We start from the raw sequence: 16,818 nt of genomic DNA on the forward strand, positions 1-16,818 counted from the left end.
GGGAGTCGGAGGAACCGGGTTCTAATCCCGGCTCGGCCTCTCGTCTGCCGGGTGACCTCGGACGAGTCACTTCACCTCCCCGTCACGTCTCGGTTTTCCTCATCTGCAAAGCGGGAACCCCATGTGGGAAGCAGCGGGGCCTAGCAGCTAGAGCCCGGGAGTCCGAAGGTCGAGGGTTCTAATCCCGGGCACGGCCACCCGTCCGCCGCGTGATCTCGGGCCGATCGCCTGACTCCTCCGGGCCTCGGTTCCCGCCTCGGGAAAATGGCGAGTGAGTCGGGGAGCCCCACGTGGGACGGGGACCGCGTCCGACCCGATCGGCCCCTATCCGCCCCCGGCGCTTAGGACGGGGCCTGGCACGCGGCGAATGTTTAGCAGATGCAACGACTCTCATTATGTGGGCCGAGGGCCGCCGTCCAACCTGATGAGCTTGGGTCTATTCAGGCTTGGCGCACGGTAAGCGCTTAACGAATACCACGATTATTATTATTATTATCAGTGGGGCAATCCCTGCCCCGGAGGCCAGAGCCGGGCTGCCTCCGTGCATCCGGTCTCCGGGAGCTTTTTCCAGGCTGGTTTTTGGCGATTCAAAGAATGGAGTTTCCAGGGATTCGGAGATATTGTGCGGTCGAAGAAGTCCCGGCGGGCCCGGAGGGGTCTCCCTGAAGTTCAGCCCGAACCTCTTTGAACTTCCATCTCGATCGCAGGCCTCGTGAGAAGCCCCCGGGCCTGACGGCTCCCGCGGAGGAGACCCCCGAAACCCGGTCCCTTGACGGCAGGGCCGGGAAGGAGGTTTCTAGGCCGAGCTTCCCACTTCTTGGAAAAATCCCTCTTTTTTAAAAAAAAAAAAATAGTATCTGTTAAGTGTTTACCGTGTACCGGAAGCGATGAGGCTTAGTGGAAAGAGCCCGGGCTTGGGAATCAGAGGACCTGGGTTCTCATCCCGACTCCAAAACGTAATAATGATGATGATATTTAAGTGCTTGCTATGTGCCAAGCCCTGTTTTAAGCGCTGGATAGATACGAGGCAATCAGGTGGTCCCACGGGGGCTCATCGTCTCATTCCCCATTTTCCAGATGAGGTCACTGAGGCCCATAGAAGTGAAAGGACTTGCCCAGGGTCGCGCGGCAGACAAGTGGCGGAGCCGGGATTAGGACCCACGACCTCTGACTCCCAGGCCCGGGCTCTGGCCGCTAGGCCATCCTGCTTCCCCGCTTCCTGGAGGTGACCATGGGCGAGTCACTTTACTTCTCCGGGCCTCAGTTCCCTCATCTATAAAATGGGGATGGAGACCACGAGCCCCGCGTGGGACAGGGCACGCGTCCAGCCCGATTCGCTGGTGTCCACCCCAGCGTTTAGTATAGTGCCCGGCGCATAGTAAACGCTTAACAAGTACCATAATTATCATCATCATCAGTGGGCAAATCACTTGACACTTTCTGGGCCTCAGTTTCTTCATCTATAAAATGGGGATTAAGCACTCCCCCCGGGCCCTCGGACTGTACCCTCCGCGTGGAACAGGGACCGTGTCCGATTCGACCGTGCTGTTTCCCAGCGCTGAGCGCGGTGCTCGGCACATAAGGAGCGCTCGACAGATAGCACTGATTTTAGTACTATTAACTGTGATCTTTATTTATTCCGTCGACTTCTCGTCCTCCCTAAGAGGTCAATGGCGCAGGGGAATGTAAAATCCTTCTCGAAAGGCAGGTGCCCTTCAACCGTCCTGAGAAGAATAAATAGTTGAGGGGGGTGAAGGCGGACAGGGTCGGGAGCGACCTCGCCAGGGTGACCGAATGATGATAACAGCGATGACGATCGCGATCCGTGGCATCCGTCAGGCGCTCGCTATGTGCCGGCCACCGTTCCGAGCGCCGGGGGGGGGGGGGGTCGAAGCAAGTCGGGTCCCACGTGGGGCTCGCAGCCTTCATCCCCATTTTACGGAGGAAGGAACCGAGGCCCCGGGAGGTAAAGCGACTCGCCCGAGGTCACGCAGCGGACAAGATCCGAGGCCCAGGTGCGGGTTCTGCCAAGGGGGAGGGGGAGGAAGGGTGCCGGAGACCGCGGCCCGCGGAGGCTTTGATCCGCGGAGCGTGCCGTCGATGAATTAGAGAGATTTTCCCTCCCCCCGCGGAACCCCTCCGTCGTCTCTCCCCGCCCCCGCCCCCCCCCCCGTCACCGCCGACGGCGGCGAGCCCCAGAGGACGGGCTTTCCCGGCCACCGCGCTCGTCTGTTCTGCGTCCCGGGTTCGGTCCTCGGGGGAGCGGGGCGGGGGAGGGAAGGAGGAACAAGACGTTTTTTTTCTTTCCCTCTTGGAAACATCAAAGGCTACACTTTGGTAATCAAAAAGAGAAAAGTTTCCAAGTTTCCCCATTAATGTCTTGCCTGTGTGTGGTTTTTGGATCGGAATGAAGAGACGGGATAAAATAGGGGCAGGTCCTCGGGCTGGGCCGGGGCGGGGGATCCAGGAGGGTTCGCAGGCCCCGGGGGGCTTTGATGTCAAGGCGGTAATCATCAGAAGGCCGTCTCTTTTACGGGGGAGCCCGGACTCCGCGGATGGGGGGTCCGGGGGGTGGGGTCGGGGGGGGGGGGGCGGGGTGGCCGTTGGCCCGTGCCACCCCGGCCCCGGGCTTTGAAGTTCAAGAAGACGAGTCAGGGAAGGCACCTCCCTTCCGCCCGGGGTCCCCCCGCTCCTCGGTTCGGCGACCCCGGACGGATCCCGCCTCCCCGCCCCTCCCCTTCCCCCGCCCCCCGTCTGTGATCAAAGGGGCAGGGGGGAGTTGGGGGGGGAGGGGGGTCCTCCCCGTGAGAGGAGGCGGGGGGGCCGCCGTCTCCCAGCCGCGTGACCTCGGACGAGTCACTTGGCCTCCCCGGGCCTCGGTTCCCTCCTCTGGAAAGCGGGACCGGGAGCCCCGCGGGGGACTTGCGGCCGACCTCACTGGCCTTCTCTCTCCCGAGCCGCTCAGCGCGGCGCCTGGCACGTAATAAGCACCTAAGCACCCCGGCTGTCATCAGGGCAGGAATCAGCCGTCCCCTGGCTTGCGCCTGGTGTTCCCGACCTCCTTTTTTCCTTTCTTCCTTTTCTTCAACGGCACCTGGCGCGGTGCGAATCCTCGCCCCCTCCTTACCTCGCCTCGCAACGCTCCTCCTCCGACCCGGCCCGCGCACCTGGCCCCCCGATGCCAGCCTGCCCGCCGACCCCCGGCCCCCGGCCCGCCTCGGGCCCGCAACGTCCTCCCTGCTCAAATCCCACCGACGACGACCCTCCCCGCCTTCCGGGCCTCCTTCAGAGGAGGAGGCCCACCTCCTCCGAGAGGCCTTCCCCGACTGCACCCTCCTCTCCTCTTCTCCCCCTCCCTTCCGCGTGGCCCCGACTTCCGGGACAGGGCAGACACGTTCCCCGCCCACGGCGAGCCGACAGTCTAGACGGGCACGGGGTGGTAGAGATGCTTTTCCTGCGGGGGGAGGTCCCTTCTCGTTTGCGTCTGGGGGGCCGTCGGGGGTCTCCGAAGCGTCCGCCTTGCAGCCGATCTCAGGTCCGGGGTAGGTGATGGTGACGGTGGCGTCGAGGCGCCCTCCCTGCGCCGAACGTCGGGCCGAGCCCAGTGGGAGGGGCGATCGGGTGCCGTCGGGTCGGGCGGAGTCCCGGTACCACCCGGGGCTCGAGGGAGAGGAAACCAGAGAGCGGTGCGGGAAGGGGTGGCTACCCCCGGGCCCGTTTCCCGGAACGCCTCGTGCGTTCCACCCGTGATACTGATAACTGTGGTATTTTTTAAGCGCTTCCTGTGCGCCGGGCCCTGTCCCAAGCGCCGCGGTGGGTAGGGGCAAATCGGGTCGGACACGGTCCCGGCCCCACCCGGGGCTCACGGTCTCGATCTGCATTTTAAGGGTGAGGTAACTGAGGTCCGGAGAAGTGAAACGACTCGCCCCAGGTCACGCAGCAGGCAAGGGGCAGAGCCAGGATTAGAACTCACCACGTTCTGGCTCCCAGGCCCGGGCTCGAGGCGCCACGCCGTGCTGCTTCTCACCTGTCCGCCCCTCTCCCGGCTGCTGATCTCTAGACCCCCGGGGCTGCCTTAATAATAATACTACTAATAATAATGACGATGCCGATTATAGCTTTTGATAATGGTATACTCGGTGCCACGCTCTGTACTAAGCGCCGGAATGGATACAAGATCATCAGGCCTCTCCGGGGGTTCACCATGGAAGTCGGAGGAAGGACAGGGATTGAATCCCCATTTTGCAGATGAGAAGATTGAGGCCCAGAGAAGTGGTGACTTCGTCAGGCCCTTACTGTGAGCTAGGCACTCTCCTAAGCGCTGGGGTCGTTAGGGGTTCTTCAGGTTGGACACAGACCCTGTCCCACGTGGGGCCCCTGGTCGTAAACCCCGTTTTCCAGATGGGACAGCCGAGGCACGGAGAAGCGACTCGCCCAGGCTCACCCGGCAGACGAGCGGCGGAGCCGGGATGAGAAACAGAGCTAGAGCCCGGGCCCGGGAGTCAGAAGGATCTGGGTTCCAACCCCAGCTCCGCCGCACGTCTGCCGCGCGACCTCGGGCAAGTCGCTTCACTTCTCTGGGCCTCAGTCCCCTCATCTGGGAAAGGGGGATGGAGACTGCGAGCCCCGCGTGGGACGGGGACCGGGCCAACCTGCTGAACTCGGATCTCCCCCCGCCCTCGGCGCTTAGAACGGTGCTCGGGACACGCTGAGCGCTTAACCAGTACCGTCGTTACGAACTCGTTCATTCATGCATTCAATAGTATTTATTGAGCACTTACTATGTGCAGAGCACTGGACCGAGCGCCCGGAATGGACAGATCGGTAACAGACAGAGACGGTCCCTGCCCTCTGACGGGCTCGCAGGCGTACGGCGGCAGACCCGTGGCGGAGCCGGGACTGGAACCCAGGTCCTTCCGACTCCCAGGCCCGTCTCAGCGCGTGAGAAGTCGCGAGGCCCGGTGGAAAGAGCTTGGGCCTGGGGACCTGGGTCCTGATCCCGGCTCCGTCTCTGGCCCGCTGGGTGACCTCGGACGAGTCGCTTCGCTTCTCCGGGCCTCAGCTTCCTCCCGAATAAACAGGGGGATCGGACACCTCTGCTCCGCAGGGAACGCACCTCCCGGCTCGGTTGCACCGGACTCTCCCGAGGGCTGACGGGCTGCGGCCGGGTGAGCCAAGCACTGCGCTAGGCGCTGGGGACGGCACAAGGCGAGCAGATCGGACAGCGGTCTCCTCCCCACCTTAAAAGGGGGGGGGGGGGGTGTCCAGAAGATGATGAGATGATATCGGTCATTTGTAACGATAACTCATTCGTTCCTCCAGTCGTATCTGTTGAGCGCTGACTGCGTGCAGAGCGCTGTACTGAGCGCTTGACAAGTTCAGTAACGGAATGCTAAAGCCCCGGAGTAGACGGAAGACAGATTGGACGCGGTCCCTGTCCCACAGGGATTTCAAAGCCTTCCCAAAGGTATTTATTGAGCTCTTAGCGTGTGCAGAGCGCTGTACTAAACTCGGGTCCACCGAGTCTCAGCTTGTAGTTAGGCCGGGCTGCCGCCCTCCGTCCCTTCTCCCCTCCTTCCTTCCCGCCCTCCCAGCCTCCCTCCTCTCCGGTCGGCGGCGGAGGGAGGGAGGAGGGGGGGAGGCACCGCCGTCGGCCCGGCGGGCGTCCGTCTCTGATCCGACCGCCGGGGCTCCGAGCCCGCCCGGGTCCGCCACGGGGTCCTGCTCCGGCGCGGCTGCCGAGGGGGCGGGGGACTAGGACGCTCCTAGTTGGCCCGTCGCATCCGGAGTCACAGCACGCAGGACAGACGTCGACCTCGGGCCCGGGTTCGGGCCCGGCCCCGGGTTCGCGCGTTCACTCTCTCGTTGGGTCGTATTTATTAAGCGCGGACTGCGTGCCGAGCGCTGGGCCATGCGCTCGGGAACGGACAGTGCAACGCGAAACAGCTCCCGGTCTGAAGCGGGGAGACGGCCGTCGATACAGAGAAATAAAATGACAGATGTGGGCAGAGGCGGTGCGGGGCCGGGAGGGAGGGGAAGAGCAAAGGGAGCGGGTCAGGGGGCGGTGACGTGCCCTGAACGCTTCTGTAGAAAGATGATCCGGGCAGCGGCGTGCAGGATGGACTCCTCCGGGACGATTCTCCCCCTCCCCCCCCCCCCCCCGCGATGAGCTCATCCGAAGCCTTTGATTCCGTCCCCACGTGCCCGCTCCCCCCCCCCCGGGACCCCACCCCCTCTCTGCCGGCCACGTGTGCCAGCCCGCCGCGGAGAGGCCCCAAGATGCCACCCGGCCCCCCGGCCCCGGCTAAGTCGGGGCGGCCTCGGCCCCCCCCCCGTCACGTCAGCGATTGATTCGAAAGCTTCCAGCCCCGCGGAGCCGGCCGGGGGCGGGGGCGGGAGAGCACGGGACGCGCGTCTGATTCCCTCTTCCTAAAAACAACTTTCAGAGCCCAGCCTAGGTAAACACGCACACGCACAAACACACACACACACGAGAGAGAGAGAGAGAAAACGCTGGCGCTTCTCAAGTTGAGGTTGCCCCTGGATAGGCCGAGGGAATTTTTTGGTCCGTGCGTCATCCCGGCCTGGAAAATAACTCTTCAGAAAACGAAACCCTAACGGGGCCGGTAAAAGCCACTTGCGACATAAATGCGAGTCCGTCCGTAGCCGCGTGCACTTTCGGAGGCGGTCGGGCGTCCCCCCGGCTCTCCGTTCCACCCGCCGCCGTCCCGCGGTTCCCGTCTGTGGATCCGGGAGCCCTTCCCTCCTTCCCTCCCTCCCTCTCTCCTTCCTCACCCTCCTTCCCGCCCTCACACCCTCCCCCCTCCCTCCTTCCTTCCGTGCCTCCCTTCCTTCTTTCCGCCCTCACACCTCTCTCCCTCCCTCCTTTACCCTTCTCCTTCCTTACCTTCCTCCTCCCCATCCTCACACTCGCCCCCCCTCCCTCGTTACCGCCCTCCTTTCGTACTTCTTCCCTCCTTCCCTTCTTCCTTCCCTCCTTCCTTCTCTCCCTTCCTCCCTCCTTTCTTCGCTCCTCCCTTCTTCCCTCCCTCCCTTCTTTCTTTCCTCCCTTCTCCTTCATTCCCTCCTTTCCTCCCTCCCTCCTCTCGCTCCTTCCTTCCCTCCCTCCCTCCCTCCCTCGCGACACCCCAGTTGTCCCCAGTTGCTCTCACCCTGCCCGACACAAAGAGACCGGTGCTTTGTGGGGTGACAGATCCCCCTTCCTCACCCCCAGACGGTGACGGCGAGAGCAGTGGAAGCTAAACGGGGAGGCCCCCTCAACCTGCCCTTCCTCCTCCCGAAAGCGGCGGCCGTTATTATCGCGGCAGCTGGTCGGCGCTCACCGTAGGCACCGGGCTCCGTAATAAGCGCTAAGGGGGATACGAGCAAATCAGGTCGGGCCCGGTCCCTGCTCCCCCCGTGGGGCTTGCCGTCTCGATCCCCGTTTTCCAGAGGGGGGAACCGAGGCCCAGAGAAGCGGAGTGGCTTGCCCAAGGGACGCGGGGAAAGCCTCGGAGCTCGGGTCTCGTCTATAAACTCGTCTACCTACTCTCCCAGGCGCTTAGCACGGGGCTCTGCGTCGGGCGAACGTTCAGTGAAATAACCTCCTGTCGCTTACGGGTCGGAGACGACTCGACAGCGTAAGGGAAGGCAAGATGGACCGTCCGTACGATGTCAGACGCGAGATTTCCGGGCGGAGCCGACGCGGCTCCGTGCAGGTGTTCTTGAATCGGTTCTTTGTGTGCCTGGGGGTGACCTTACTGTGCGTCAAACACCGTTCTAAGCGCTGGGGGGGGGGTTGGAGCCAGTTCTAATTGCGGCATTGGTTTAGTGTTTCCACTGTGCCCCTCCCTCCCGGCTGCCCGGGCCTGTAGGACCAAGCGGGGCAGGCCACCGTAATAATAAGAGTAATAATAATATCGATTGTGGGTTTCTGTCAAGCCCTCATTATGTGCCGAGCACTGCACTAAGCGCTGGGGTAGACACACCACCATCAGGCTCACGGTCTCCAAGTAATAAGAAAATAAAAACGGTATTCGTTAAGCGGTCACGGTGCGTCCGGGGTGGATGGAGGCGGATCGGGTTGGACACGGTCCCCGTCCCACCCGGGGCCGACGGTCTTCGGCCCCGTTTTCCAGGTGAGATAACCGAGGCCCAGAGAAGTAAAGCGACTTGCCCGAGGTCACCCAGCAGACGAGGGGCGGAGGCGGGACGCCTCCCGGGCCCCCCTCCCCCCCCCCGGGGCAGCCGCCGTCACCCGCCCCCCTCCCCGCCCCGCCGGGACCGGGCGGCCGGCGAAGGAACGGCAAATCAGAACCAGATTATCCTCCCGAGTAAACAAGCCCAGCGCCCGGCTCCCGGAGCCCGGCCAGGCCGGGCACCGCCCCTCGCCGCCCTCCTGCCGGTGCCTCCCCCGGCGGCCCCCGGGATCCCGCAGGTGGGGCCCGGGGTCTCGCCCCCCGCCCGCCTCCGGCCCCTCGGTGGCCCCGGTCGGACTGGGGAAGCTCGCTCCCCCCCGTTGGGTCTCTCAGAGTCCGACCCCCTCCCCCGGCTCCGGAAGCCACGCGCTCGGGTCCGAATGATGATAACCGTGGCATTCGTTAAGCGCTCACTATGCGCCGGGCACCGTACTGAGCGCTGGGGGGGGCGGTCGGACACGGTCCCCGTCCCCGCCGGGGGCTCACAGTCTCAATCCCCGTTCGGCGGGCCAGGCGACGGAGGCCCAGAGAAGTAAAGTGACCTGCCCGAGGTCACCCGGCAGATAGGCGGCGGAGCCGGGACGCCACGCGTCCGCTGCGGTTGAGTGCATTGGATGAAGCGACGGAGGCGGGATTAGAACCCAGGTCCCTCTGACCGCCTGGGCTCTAACCGCCAGACGTGGTCGTGGGTTCCGAACCCCGCCCCGCCACTCGGCAGCCGGGTGGCTCTGGGCGAGTCACCGTGTCCGACCCATCCGGCTTGTAGCCACCCCGGCGCCTAGTACGGTGCCTGGCACCGGGTAAACGCGCAGCGAATGCCATCGGTATTATTAATTATCGCTATTATTTCCTCGAGCTGGGCGGGAGGGCGCGGTCCCCCCTTCGTTTCCCCTCCCCGCCCCCGCCTCAGAACCGGCCTTCTCCAAGGCGAAGGAACGTAGCGGAGAGAACCCGGGCCTGGGAGTCGGAAGGTCACGGGTTCTAATCCCGGCTCCGCCTGCCGCGTGACCCGAGGCGAGTCCCTTCACTCCTCCGGGCCTCGGTTCCCTCATCTGTCAAACGGGGATGGAGACCGCGAGCCCCACGGGGGACGGGGACCGCGTCCCACCCGATTTGCCTGTATCCATCCCGGCGCCTGGTACGTAGTAAGCGGGTGACGAATGCCATCGTTTGTTACGGCGCCCCGGTCCCTGGAGTCGGCCGAAGGCGGGCGGTCGTCCGGCGCGCCCCGCGCCCCCGCCCGGCTCCCCCGGCCGGGGAAAGCCGCAGTCGGGCCCGCTCACCCTCTAGTTAGGCCAGGCCCCGGCGGGCTCCCGGGAAGCCGCCGCGCTGGCCCCGCCCCCGCCACCTCACCCGGCTGAACTTTGGGAAATTACCCGGTGGGCCCGCTGCGCCTAGTAATTTGCCCGCTCTCTGCTGCCGGGCGGGAGCGCCTCCCCCCTCTCTCTCTCCTCCCGTGTGCCCGGAGACGGCGGGCGGCCCGCCCGCCGTCACCCCGGTTTTCGCCCGAGCTCTAATTTGCCCCCTCCGCCCCGTGGAGCGACTCCCCCCGCCGTGGTGCCCCGGCGGGCGGAGGGAGCTGGCGGCCCCGGCCCGCCGCCGCCGCCAAGAGGGATGGCGCCCGGGGGACACCTCCCTCGGCCTCTCCGGAACGCTTAGTTCGGGGCTCTGCACACGGTAGACTCTTAGCTGTTTCGGCTCTGCACACAGTAGATCGTCACCTCCTCGAGGGCCGGGATCGAGTCTACCGATTCCCCTGTCCCCTCCCGAGCGTTCAGCCCGGCGGTCGGCACGCGGTTGGCGCTCGGTAGATAGCCGGGATGGATCGGCGAGACGGGACCGGAGCGGCGCCTCCGGGCCCCTTCCGGTCCCCTCTTCCCCCCCGGGGGTTTGGCGTTCTTGAGCCCTCCCCGGGGCCGGCCTCTAGACCGTGAGCTCTCTGCGGGCGGGGACCGTGTCCGCCGCAGTGTGTCGCGCTCTCCCGAACGCTCGGCACAGTGGCCCGCGCGCCGGAGGCGCTCGGTAAAGTCACCGGACGGGGGTGGGTGGACGGATGGATGGCGGCGGTCCCTGAGCGGTGGCCGGCTTCTGTCCCTCTTTCCCGCGGCCCGCCGCAGGCCGTGGAGCGAGAGGCGGTCGTGTGCCACCCGGATCTGGAGGAGTCGCCGCGGGCCCCGCCGGCCGAGCCGCCCGACGAATTCTTCGAGGTCACCGTGGACGACGTGAGGAAGCGCCTGGCCCAGCTCAAGAGTGAGAGGTGGGTGGCCCCCCCCCCCCCCCCGGGCTCCCTCTTCCCTCCCTCCCCGCTTCCCGGAAAGCACCGGGCCGCTGAGGCCCCGACGAAGGACTGTGGACGCGAGGAGTGTGTGGGGCTGGGAGGGCCGGGTGGACCTTTGGGGAGAGCCCCCCGGCCCCCCAAAAGAAACGATGGTATCCGTTAAGCGCCGCTCCGGGCACTGAGGTCGATACCGGCTCGTCAGGTCGGACGCGGTCCCTGGCCCGCGTGGGGCTCACGCTCCCATCCCCGTTTTCCAGCTGAGGGAACCGAGTCCCAGAGAAATGAAGAGACTGGCCCAGGGTCACCCGGCAGAGCCGGGATTAGAACCCAGCTCCTTCAGACCTCCAGGCCCGGGCTCCGTCCCCTCGGCCACGCTGCTTTCCCGTTCTCCTTCCCGCTCAGGCCGCCGGCCCCCAAGTGGGACGGGGACGGTCGGCGTCCGGGCCGGCGGCGCTGTAACTCCCCCGGCGTTTCGCACAGCGCTCGGCACCCAGGGAGGGCTCGGGGCCTTCCGCCGTGATCAGCGTCCCCCTCCCCGCCCCCAGCCCGACTAGGGAGAGCAAGCCGGAGTTCTCCTCGGAAGGCGGGGATGGACGGCGGGGAGAGTTGGCGGCGGCGGGCGGGCCGTGGGGCCCGGACCCCGCTCGGGACCGTCCGCCCCGCGACCCCTGACATCCGGTCCCTGCAGGAAGCGCCTGGAGGAAGCCCCCTTGCTGACCAAGTCTTTCCGAGAAGCCCAGGAGAAGAAGAAGCTGGAACGCTACCCCAAGGTTAGCGCGTGGCCCCGGGGACCCGTCCCGGGCTCCGGCCGGGTCGGGGAATCCCGCCGGGACGAGGCCGTCCGTTTCCGGGGAACCCCGGCCGCCCGCCGGCCCCCCGGGGTAGAACTCGGGAATCGGGGGGCCCCGGGGGACCGGGCGGGCCGACCCTCCCGTGACCGGAATCGGGGGCCCCCTAGGCGTCGGGCCGAGAGGCTCCCCCGCGCGACCCCCCCCCCCGTCCGTCCGCCTCTGGCTTAGGTGGTGCTGAGAGTCCGGTTTCCCGACCGCTACATCCTGCAGGGCTTCTTCCGCCCAAACGAAACAGGTGAGGCCGGGACCGGTGGCGGCGGCGTTCCCGGAGGATCCGGCCGAGGCGGGGGTTGCCGGGCCCGGAGGGGCCTCGGGAGAAGCGGGGAGTCGGGCCCGCCGAGCCCTCGGCCGGCCGGGGAGGGTCGGGCGCCAGCGGGTCCCCCGGGGGAGGGCGGTCCCCTCGGCCGCCCCTCCCCCGCCCCCCGGCTCCCCTCCGCGGTGGCGGCAAGGGGCCGGAGGGTTCCCGGCTCCCCCGCCGGCCCCCTGCCCCGGTTCGGAAGCCACGCGCCCTCGGTGGCGTGGGAGCCCCGGGCAGCTCGGCTAAGGTGGCGGGACGCCTGGGCCGTCCCGCCTGAGGCCCGAGGGCTCCCCGGCCCCCCCCCCCCCCCAGCAGCTGAGGCCCCGGAGGCGGCGGCGGAGAGAGCTATAAATAACCGTGGGGGATTAAACCCCAGGGCCCAGTGGGCCGGAGGTGGAGGGGCCGGGGAGGCGGGTACCGAATCAACTGGGGGTCATTTCGATCGGGCGACCCCAGGAAAAGCAGGGGAAGGAAACGGGGGAGGCCAGTGAGCGCTCAGTAAATGCGATGGAGTCGAATCGAACCGAAAAGTGGCGGAAGAGGGACCGTCGGCTGGCCGCGTCCCACCCCGGTATTCCGGGGTTGGCCGCAAACCGCGCCCCCGCCGCCCCGGGCAACCTCGCCCCGGCAGTGGGGACGACGGCCCAAATCCGGGGGTCCGGGATCGATTCATATTAACGTCCGTCTCCCCCTCGAGATCGGAGGCTCCTTGCGGGCAGGGAACCCGTCAACCAACTGCGTCGTACTGGGCCGTCCTCCGCAACCAGCCGGCGCTCAATAAATTCCCCATCGGTTGATGGGGGATCGGCGGGGGAGGGAGGCGTGCCTGGACCCCGGGTGCGAGGCGGGAGTCAGACCCCGGGGTGGGGCGGGAGGTGGGGGGCGGGCGTCGTTTCCGTCCGCCGGGGTCGGGCCCACGCGGCCGGCACCCGGTCTGAGGTAGCGGGCCCTGGCCCGGGTTCTCCCCGTGACGTCCGGCGCTCCGGAGGGGGATCGAGCGTCCCTGGCCGGCGGGAGGTGAGCGGGATCGAATTCCCGCGTGGGATCCGGAGAGGAAGCGGCGGCACCCGGAGCCGCTCTCCGTTTAACCCCGTCTCTCCCTCCCCGTTGCGCAGTGGGGGACCTGCGGGACTTTGTGAAGCAGCACCTGGGTAACCCGGACCTGCCCTTCTACCTGTGTGAGTCCCTCCCCCAAGACCCCCCCCCGCCGCCACCCGCCGGCTCGGCGCGCCCCCTCCGGATCCGCCGGCTCCCCTGGCCGGGCATCGTTCTGGGGCGCGGGGCCCTGGGGGAGGGGGAGGTCGGGGCCCCGAGTCCCTCCCGTCCCACCCGGGAACGCCGGGCAAGCGGACGTCGCCCCCCTCGCCGCCGACCCCTTCCCCCGGGCCCCTCCGGGCGGCCCGGGACCCCGCCGCTCCCCCCCGTTGCCCGAGGCTCGCCCCCGGACGCCGTCGCTGACCGGCCACCTCTCCCGCAGTCGTCGCCCCTCCGAAGACCGTCCTGAACGACGACGCCGAGACCCTCTTCCAGGTACGGTGCCGCCCGCCCGCCCCAAGGGGACCTCGGGCGGGGGGGGGGGGGTCTCCGAGGGCACGCCTCTCATACTTCGAGGCGGGGAGAGGGCCCAGGGAGTTGCGTTCCACCGGCCGCTCGGCCCGGGGGCTCCCCGGCATCGGGGGGGGGGGGGGGCGGGCGGTGGTGGTCTCGGGAGGACGGCGGAAGCCCCCTCCCCTCCCGCTCCCGTCCGCTGACCGCCCGCTTCCGGCTTCCCCGTGGAAAGCGGGGGCGGGCGGGACGGGGCTCCCCAGCCGGGCACGGGGAGGGGCGGCGCGAGGCGAGGCCCCGCGAACCGAGGGAAAGGGCATCTGGGGTCGAGTCAAGCCTCCGAGAGGCAGGTTGGACGGAAGAAGGGATCGGGGCCTCCCCGAGGTTGTTTTTCATGGAACTTTCCAAAACCTCGGACTTCCCGGCCAGGCGGGCCGGGCCTCGGGCGGGCAGGTCCCGGGTCCCGCAGCCTCCGCGCCCGCTCCGGGGGGCTCCGGGGGGAGGCCGACGCCCATCGGGGAGGACGGGCGTCGAGCGGGCCGGCGTGGCGATCCGTCGTACTCTCCCGACCGCTCGGTACGGTAGCCCGCACACGGGACCCGGCGAGCGCTCGGTAAATACGATGGACCGACCGGCTGGCGCGGGCCCCGGGGCGAACCCGACTCCAACTGGGGCCGGAGACCACCCGGGCTGCTCGGACGCCATCCCCCTGCCCCCCCGGCTCCGGGCTCAGCTCGACGCGGGGGTTGGCGGGTGGTCCCTCGCGACCGTCCCCCCCACCTCTGACCGCCTGTCCCTACCCGCGGGGGCCAGCTGGGCACTGGCTGGTCACCCTTAGCGGGGGAGGGGACAGCAGACCCTCCCCCCCCACCCCCATCCCCCCCCCCACAGTGTCCCTCGGGCTAGAGCAGCCGGCTTAATGGCTTCCTCTTCAAAGCCACTTCAGATATTTTAATTAATAGCAGATGGGGGGGAGGGGGGGACGCCCTTTAAAGCGACAGGCTAAGGCTCTGCCTGCGGGCCTTTGAACCCGAAAACCCCCAGAGCCTGGGCGTGGGGGAAAAGGAGGGCGGGTGCCACGCGGGTGCGCCCCGGCTGGCGGGAAGGAGGGCAGGAGAGCACCCTCCGAGGTCTGAGGAGGGCGGCGTCGGTGGAAATAAGTTGGGAGGGGGCTGTTGGCAGCGGACCCCGCCCCCGGCTCCCTGCCCGGTCCGAGACCCGGGCCTTCGCCGCCCCCCTCCCGCCCGTCGGCCTGTTGATAAACATTTGATCTGAAAGGCGCACCAAACCCCGGCTCGGACTGGAGCCCCCCGCCCCCCGCCCCCCGCATACGCTTCCAATTAGGAGGCTCCGACCGGCGGAGCCCTTGGGGCGCGCCCCCCCCCCCCCCCAACATCCCGCCGCCCCGTCTGCCGCCGCCCCGTCCCGCCCGGGCCCGGCTGATGCCGGGTGACACGCGGCCCCGGCTACCGGCGGCCGGCTCCTTTCATCCGGCGGGCCGGGGCGGCCTCTGCCAGCGACGGAGGCCGCCCCGACCTCCGCGGAGCCGCCGAAGGAGGCTTTCTTCCGTTCCCCGCGGGAGAGCGGGCCCGGGGGCTTTCATGTTGCCCTGCCCTCCCCCCCGCCCCTACCCGCCGCGGTCCTGTTAGCGTTGGCCCGCCTCCGCCGGGGAGGAGGAGGAGGCCGGGAGTCACCTGGCTCCGGCCTCTCTGGCTCACGGGCGAGGATCCGGGGAGGTCCGCCGCCCTCTCCCTCCCGCCCGCCCCGGGAAGAGCCTCCGAGGGCTTCCCTCCTCTCCACGTCGGCCACGGAGCCCCTGGACCCTCCTCCCATCTCCCATCCTCATCCTCCTCTCGTCCTTCGCGGTCCCCCTTCCCGGGCCCGCCCCCGGGACGCCCGGCCTCCCGGGGCCCCCGGAGCGGGCGGGCCCGGGCCCCGCGAAGCAGCCGTGGCTTAGCGGCAAGAGCACGGACCCGGGGGGGGGTCGGAGGACGTGGGTTCCCATCCCGGCTCCGCCGCCTGTCTGCTGCCTGACCTCGGGCGAGCCACTTCACTTCACTGACCTCATCTGGAAAACGGGGATTAAAACCGTGAGCCCCACGAGGGACGACCCGACGACCCCGTATCTACCCTAGCGCTTCCAACGGCGCTTGGAACGTAGTAAGCCACTATTTACCCCGGTGCTTGACACGTAGTAAGCGCTCAACGAATACCGTCGTCGTTATCGTCGTTATTCCTGTCGCGAGGTGGAGGCGGGCATCCTGGCATCCCGCAGGCCGGGAACCGGAGTCCGGCCGCCCGAAGTGACCTCAAGGGGGTCATTCCGGGCTGAGGGACTGGGCCTCTCTGGTCCGACCCAACGGGGCCTTTCTCCAGAAGCGTTTGAGCTCTCGCCGGGCGACGCCGCGGTTGCCTCGGGCGACTCGGACTCCCCGTCCTCTCGCGGGGCCGGGGCGAGGGTCACCCCGACCGCACCTCCTGGGGACCCTCGGCCGGGCGGGGGCACCCCGGAGGACAGAGGCGGGTTTCCGGCCCGGGACTCCGGTTGGATTCCTCTCACATTCATCCGGTTGTGTTCGTTGAGCGCTTACTGCGTGCACCGTACGAAGCGGTTGGGAGAGTTCGCTGTAACGGTAAACAGGCACGTTCCCTGGCCCGGGCCAGGACGGAGTCGGGGAGACCCCACACCTGATCCCGGCCTGGAATCCGCCGTTCCGGGTGGGCGCCCCGTGGCTCCTCCTCCTCCTCGTTTTCCCCCTCCCTCCGCCTGACGTCAGGTGGAATTCATGAAACCCCAAGGAACCTGGGACCTTTGAAATTGGATGTGATGCTAATAACGTTCCCCCCGGGCCAGGGAAGCCTTTCACTGGAATGTCGAAGCACGGTCCCCGACCTGATTTCCTTGCTGTTGCCTCTGAATCCCGTTTTGAGAGAGAGAGAGAGAAAAAGAAAGGCCGTCCTCAGGTCCGTCTGTCAAGCGGCCTTCACGCCGGACCTCCCTGGTCCTTTCTTTTTTTTTATGGTAATTTGTTAAGCGCTTACTATGTTCCAGGCACTGTTCTAAGCCCGAGGTAGATACAAGGGAATCAGGTTGAACTCAATCCCTATCCCACACGGGGCTCACACTGTCAATCCCCATTTTAGAGGTGAGGGAACTGGCGCGCAGAGAAGTGAAGTGACTGGCCCAGGATCCCACGTCAGAGGAGTGGCGGAGCCGGGATTCGAACCCAGGTCCTCCCGACGCCCCGGGCCCTAGCCGCTAGCCCCTCTCCCCCGTCCCGACCCCCGGAAGGCCGAGATCGGTGGCAGCCGGAGCGCGGCACGGGGCCCGGCGGCCAGGCGGGGCGGGCCGAGCCCCGTCGGGGAACCCCCCCTCCCGCCCGCCCGCCCCGCGGCCATTTCCTCCCGGCCGGGTTGCCATTTTGGGCGACGGGGCTCCGGCTCCCTGGCAGGCCCGAGGGGTAATGAGAACCAGATTGGGCGGCCGCGAGGCGGATGACGCGGAGGGCCGTGAGAAAGCGCGCCTGTTCCCGGGCCCGGGATCCCGTCAGGCGTTGGGAAGGCGACTCTAGAGGAGAGACACCCCGTGGAATCTCAGAGAGGGAGCCGGAGACGGGCGCGGGGGGCATCTGGAAGCGAGAGGGGCAG

General features: G+C 67.6%; 1 protein-coding gene across 1 annotated transcript in view; it reads left to right on the plus strand.

The window, feature by feature from the left end:
• Window positions 1–16,818, plus strand: part of ASPSCR1 (ASPSCR1 tether for SLC2A4, UBX domain containing) — a 35,283-nt gene that overhangs the window by 13,598 nt on the left and 4,867 nt on the right. Inside the window, exons 8-12 of the mRNA XM_029057034.2 lie at window positions 10,316–10,455; window positions 11,165–11,246; window positions 11,496–11,562; window positions 12,741–12,803; window positions 13,103–13,155. Of these exons, the coding sequence (XP_028912867.1) occupies window positions 10,316–10,455; window positions 11,165–11,246; window positions 11,496–11,562; window positions 12,741–12,803; window positions 13,103–13,155 (405 nt within the window). The remainder of the gene's footprint in view (window positions 1–10,315; window positions 10,456–11,164; window positions 11,247–11,495; window positions 11,563–12,740; window positions 12,804–13,102; window positions 13,156–16,818) is intronic.

This window comes from Ornithorhynchus anatinus, unplaced genomic scaffold, assembly GCF_004115215.2.
Source record: "Ornithorhynchus anatinus isolate Pmale09 unplaced genomic scaffold, mOrnAna1.pri.v4 scaffold_264_arrow_ctg1, whole genome shotgun sequence".
Classification (NCBI taxonomy): Eukaryota; Metazoa; Chordata; class Mammalia; order Monotremata; family Ornithorhynchidae; genus Ornithorhynchus; species Ornithorhynchus anatinus.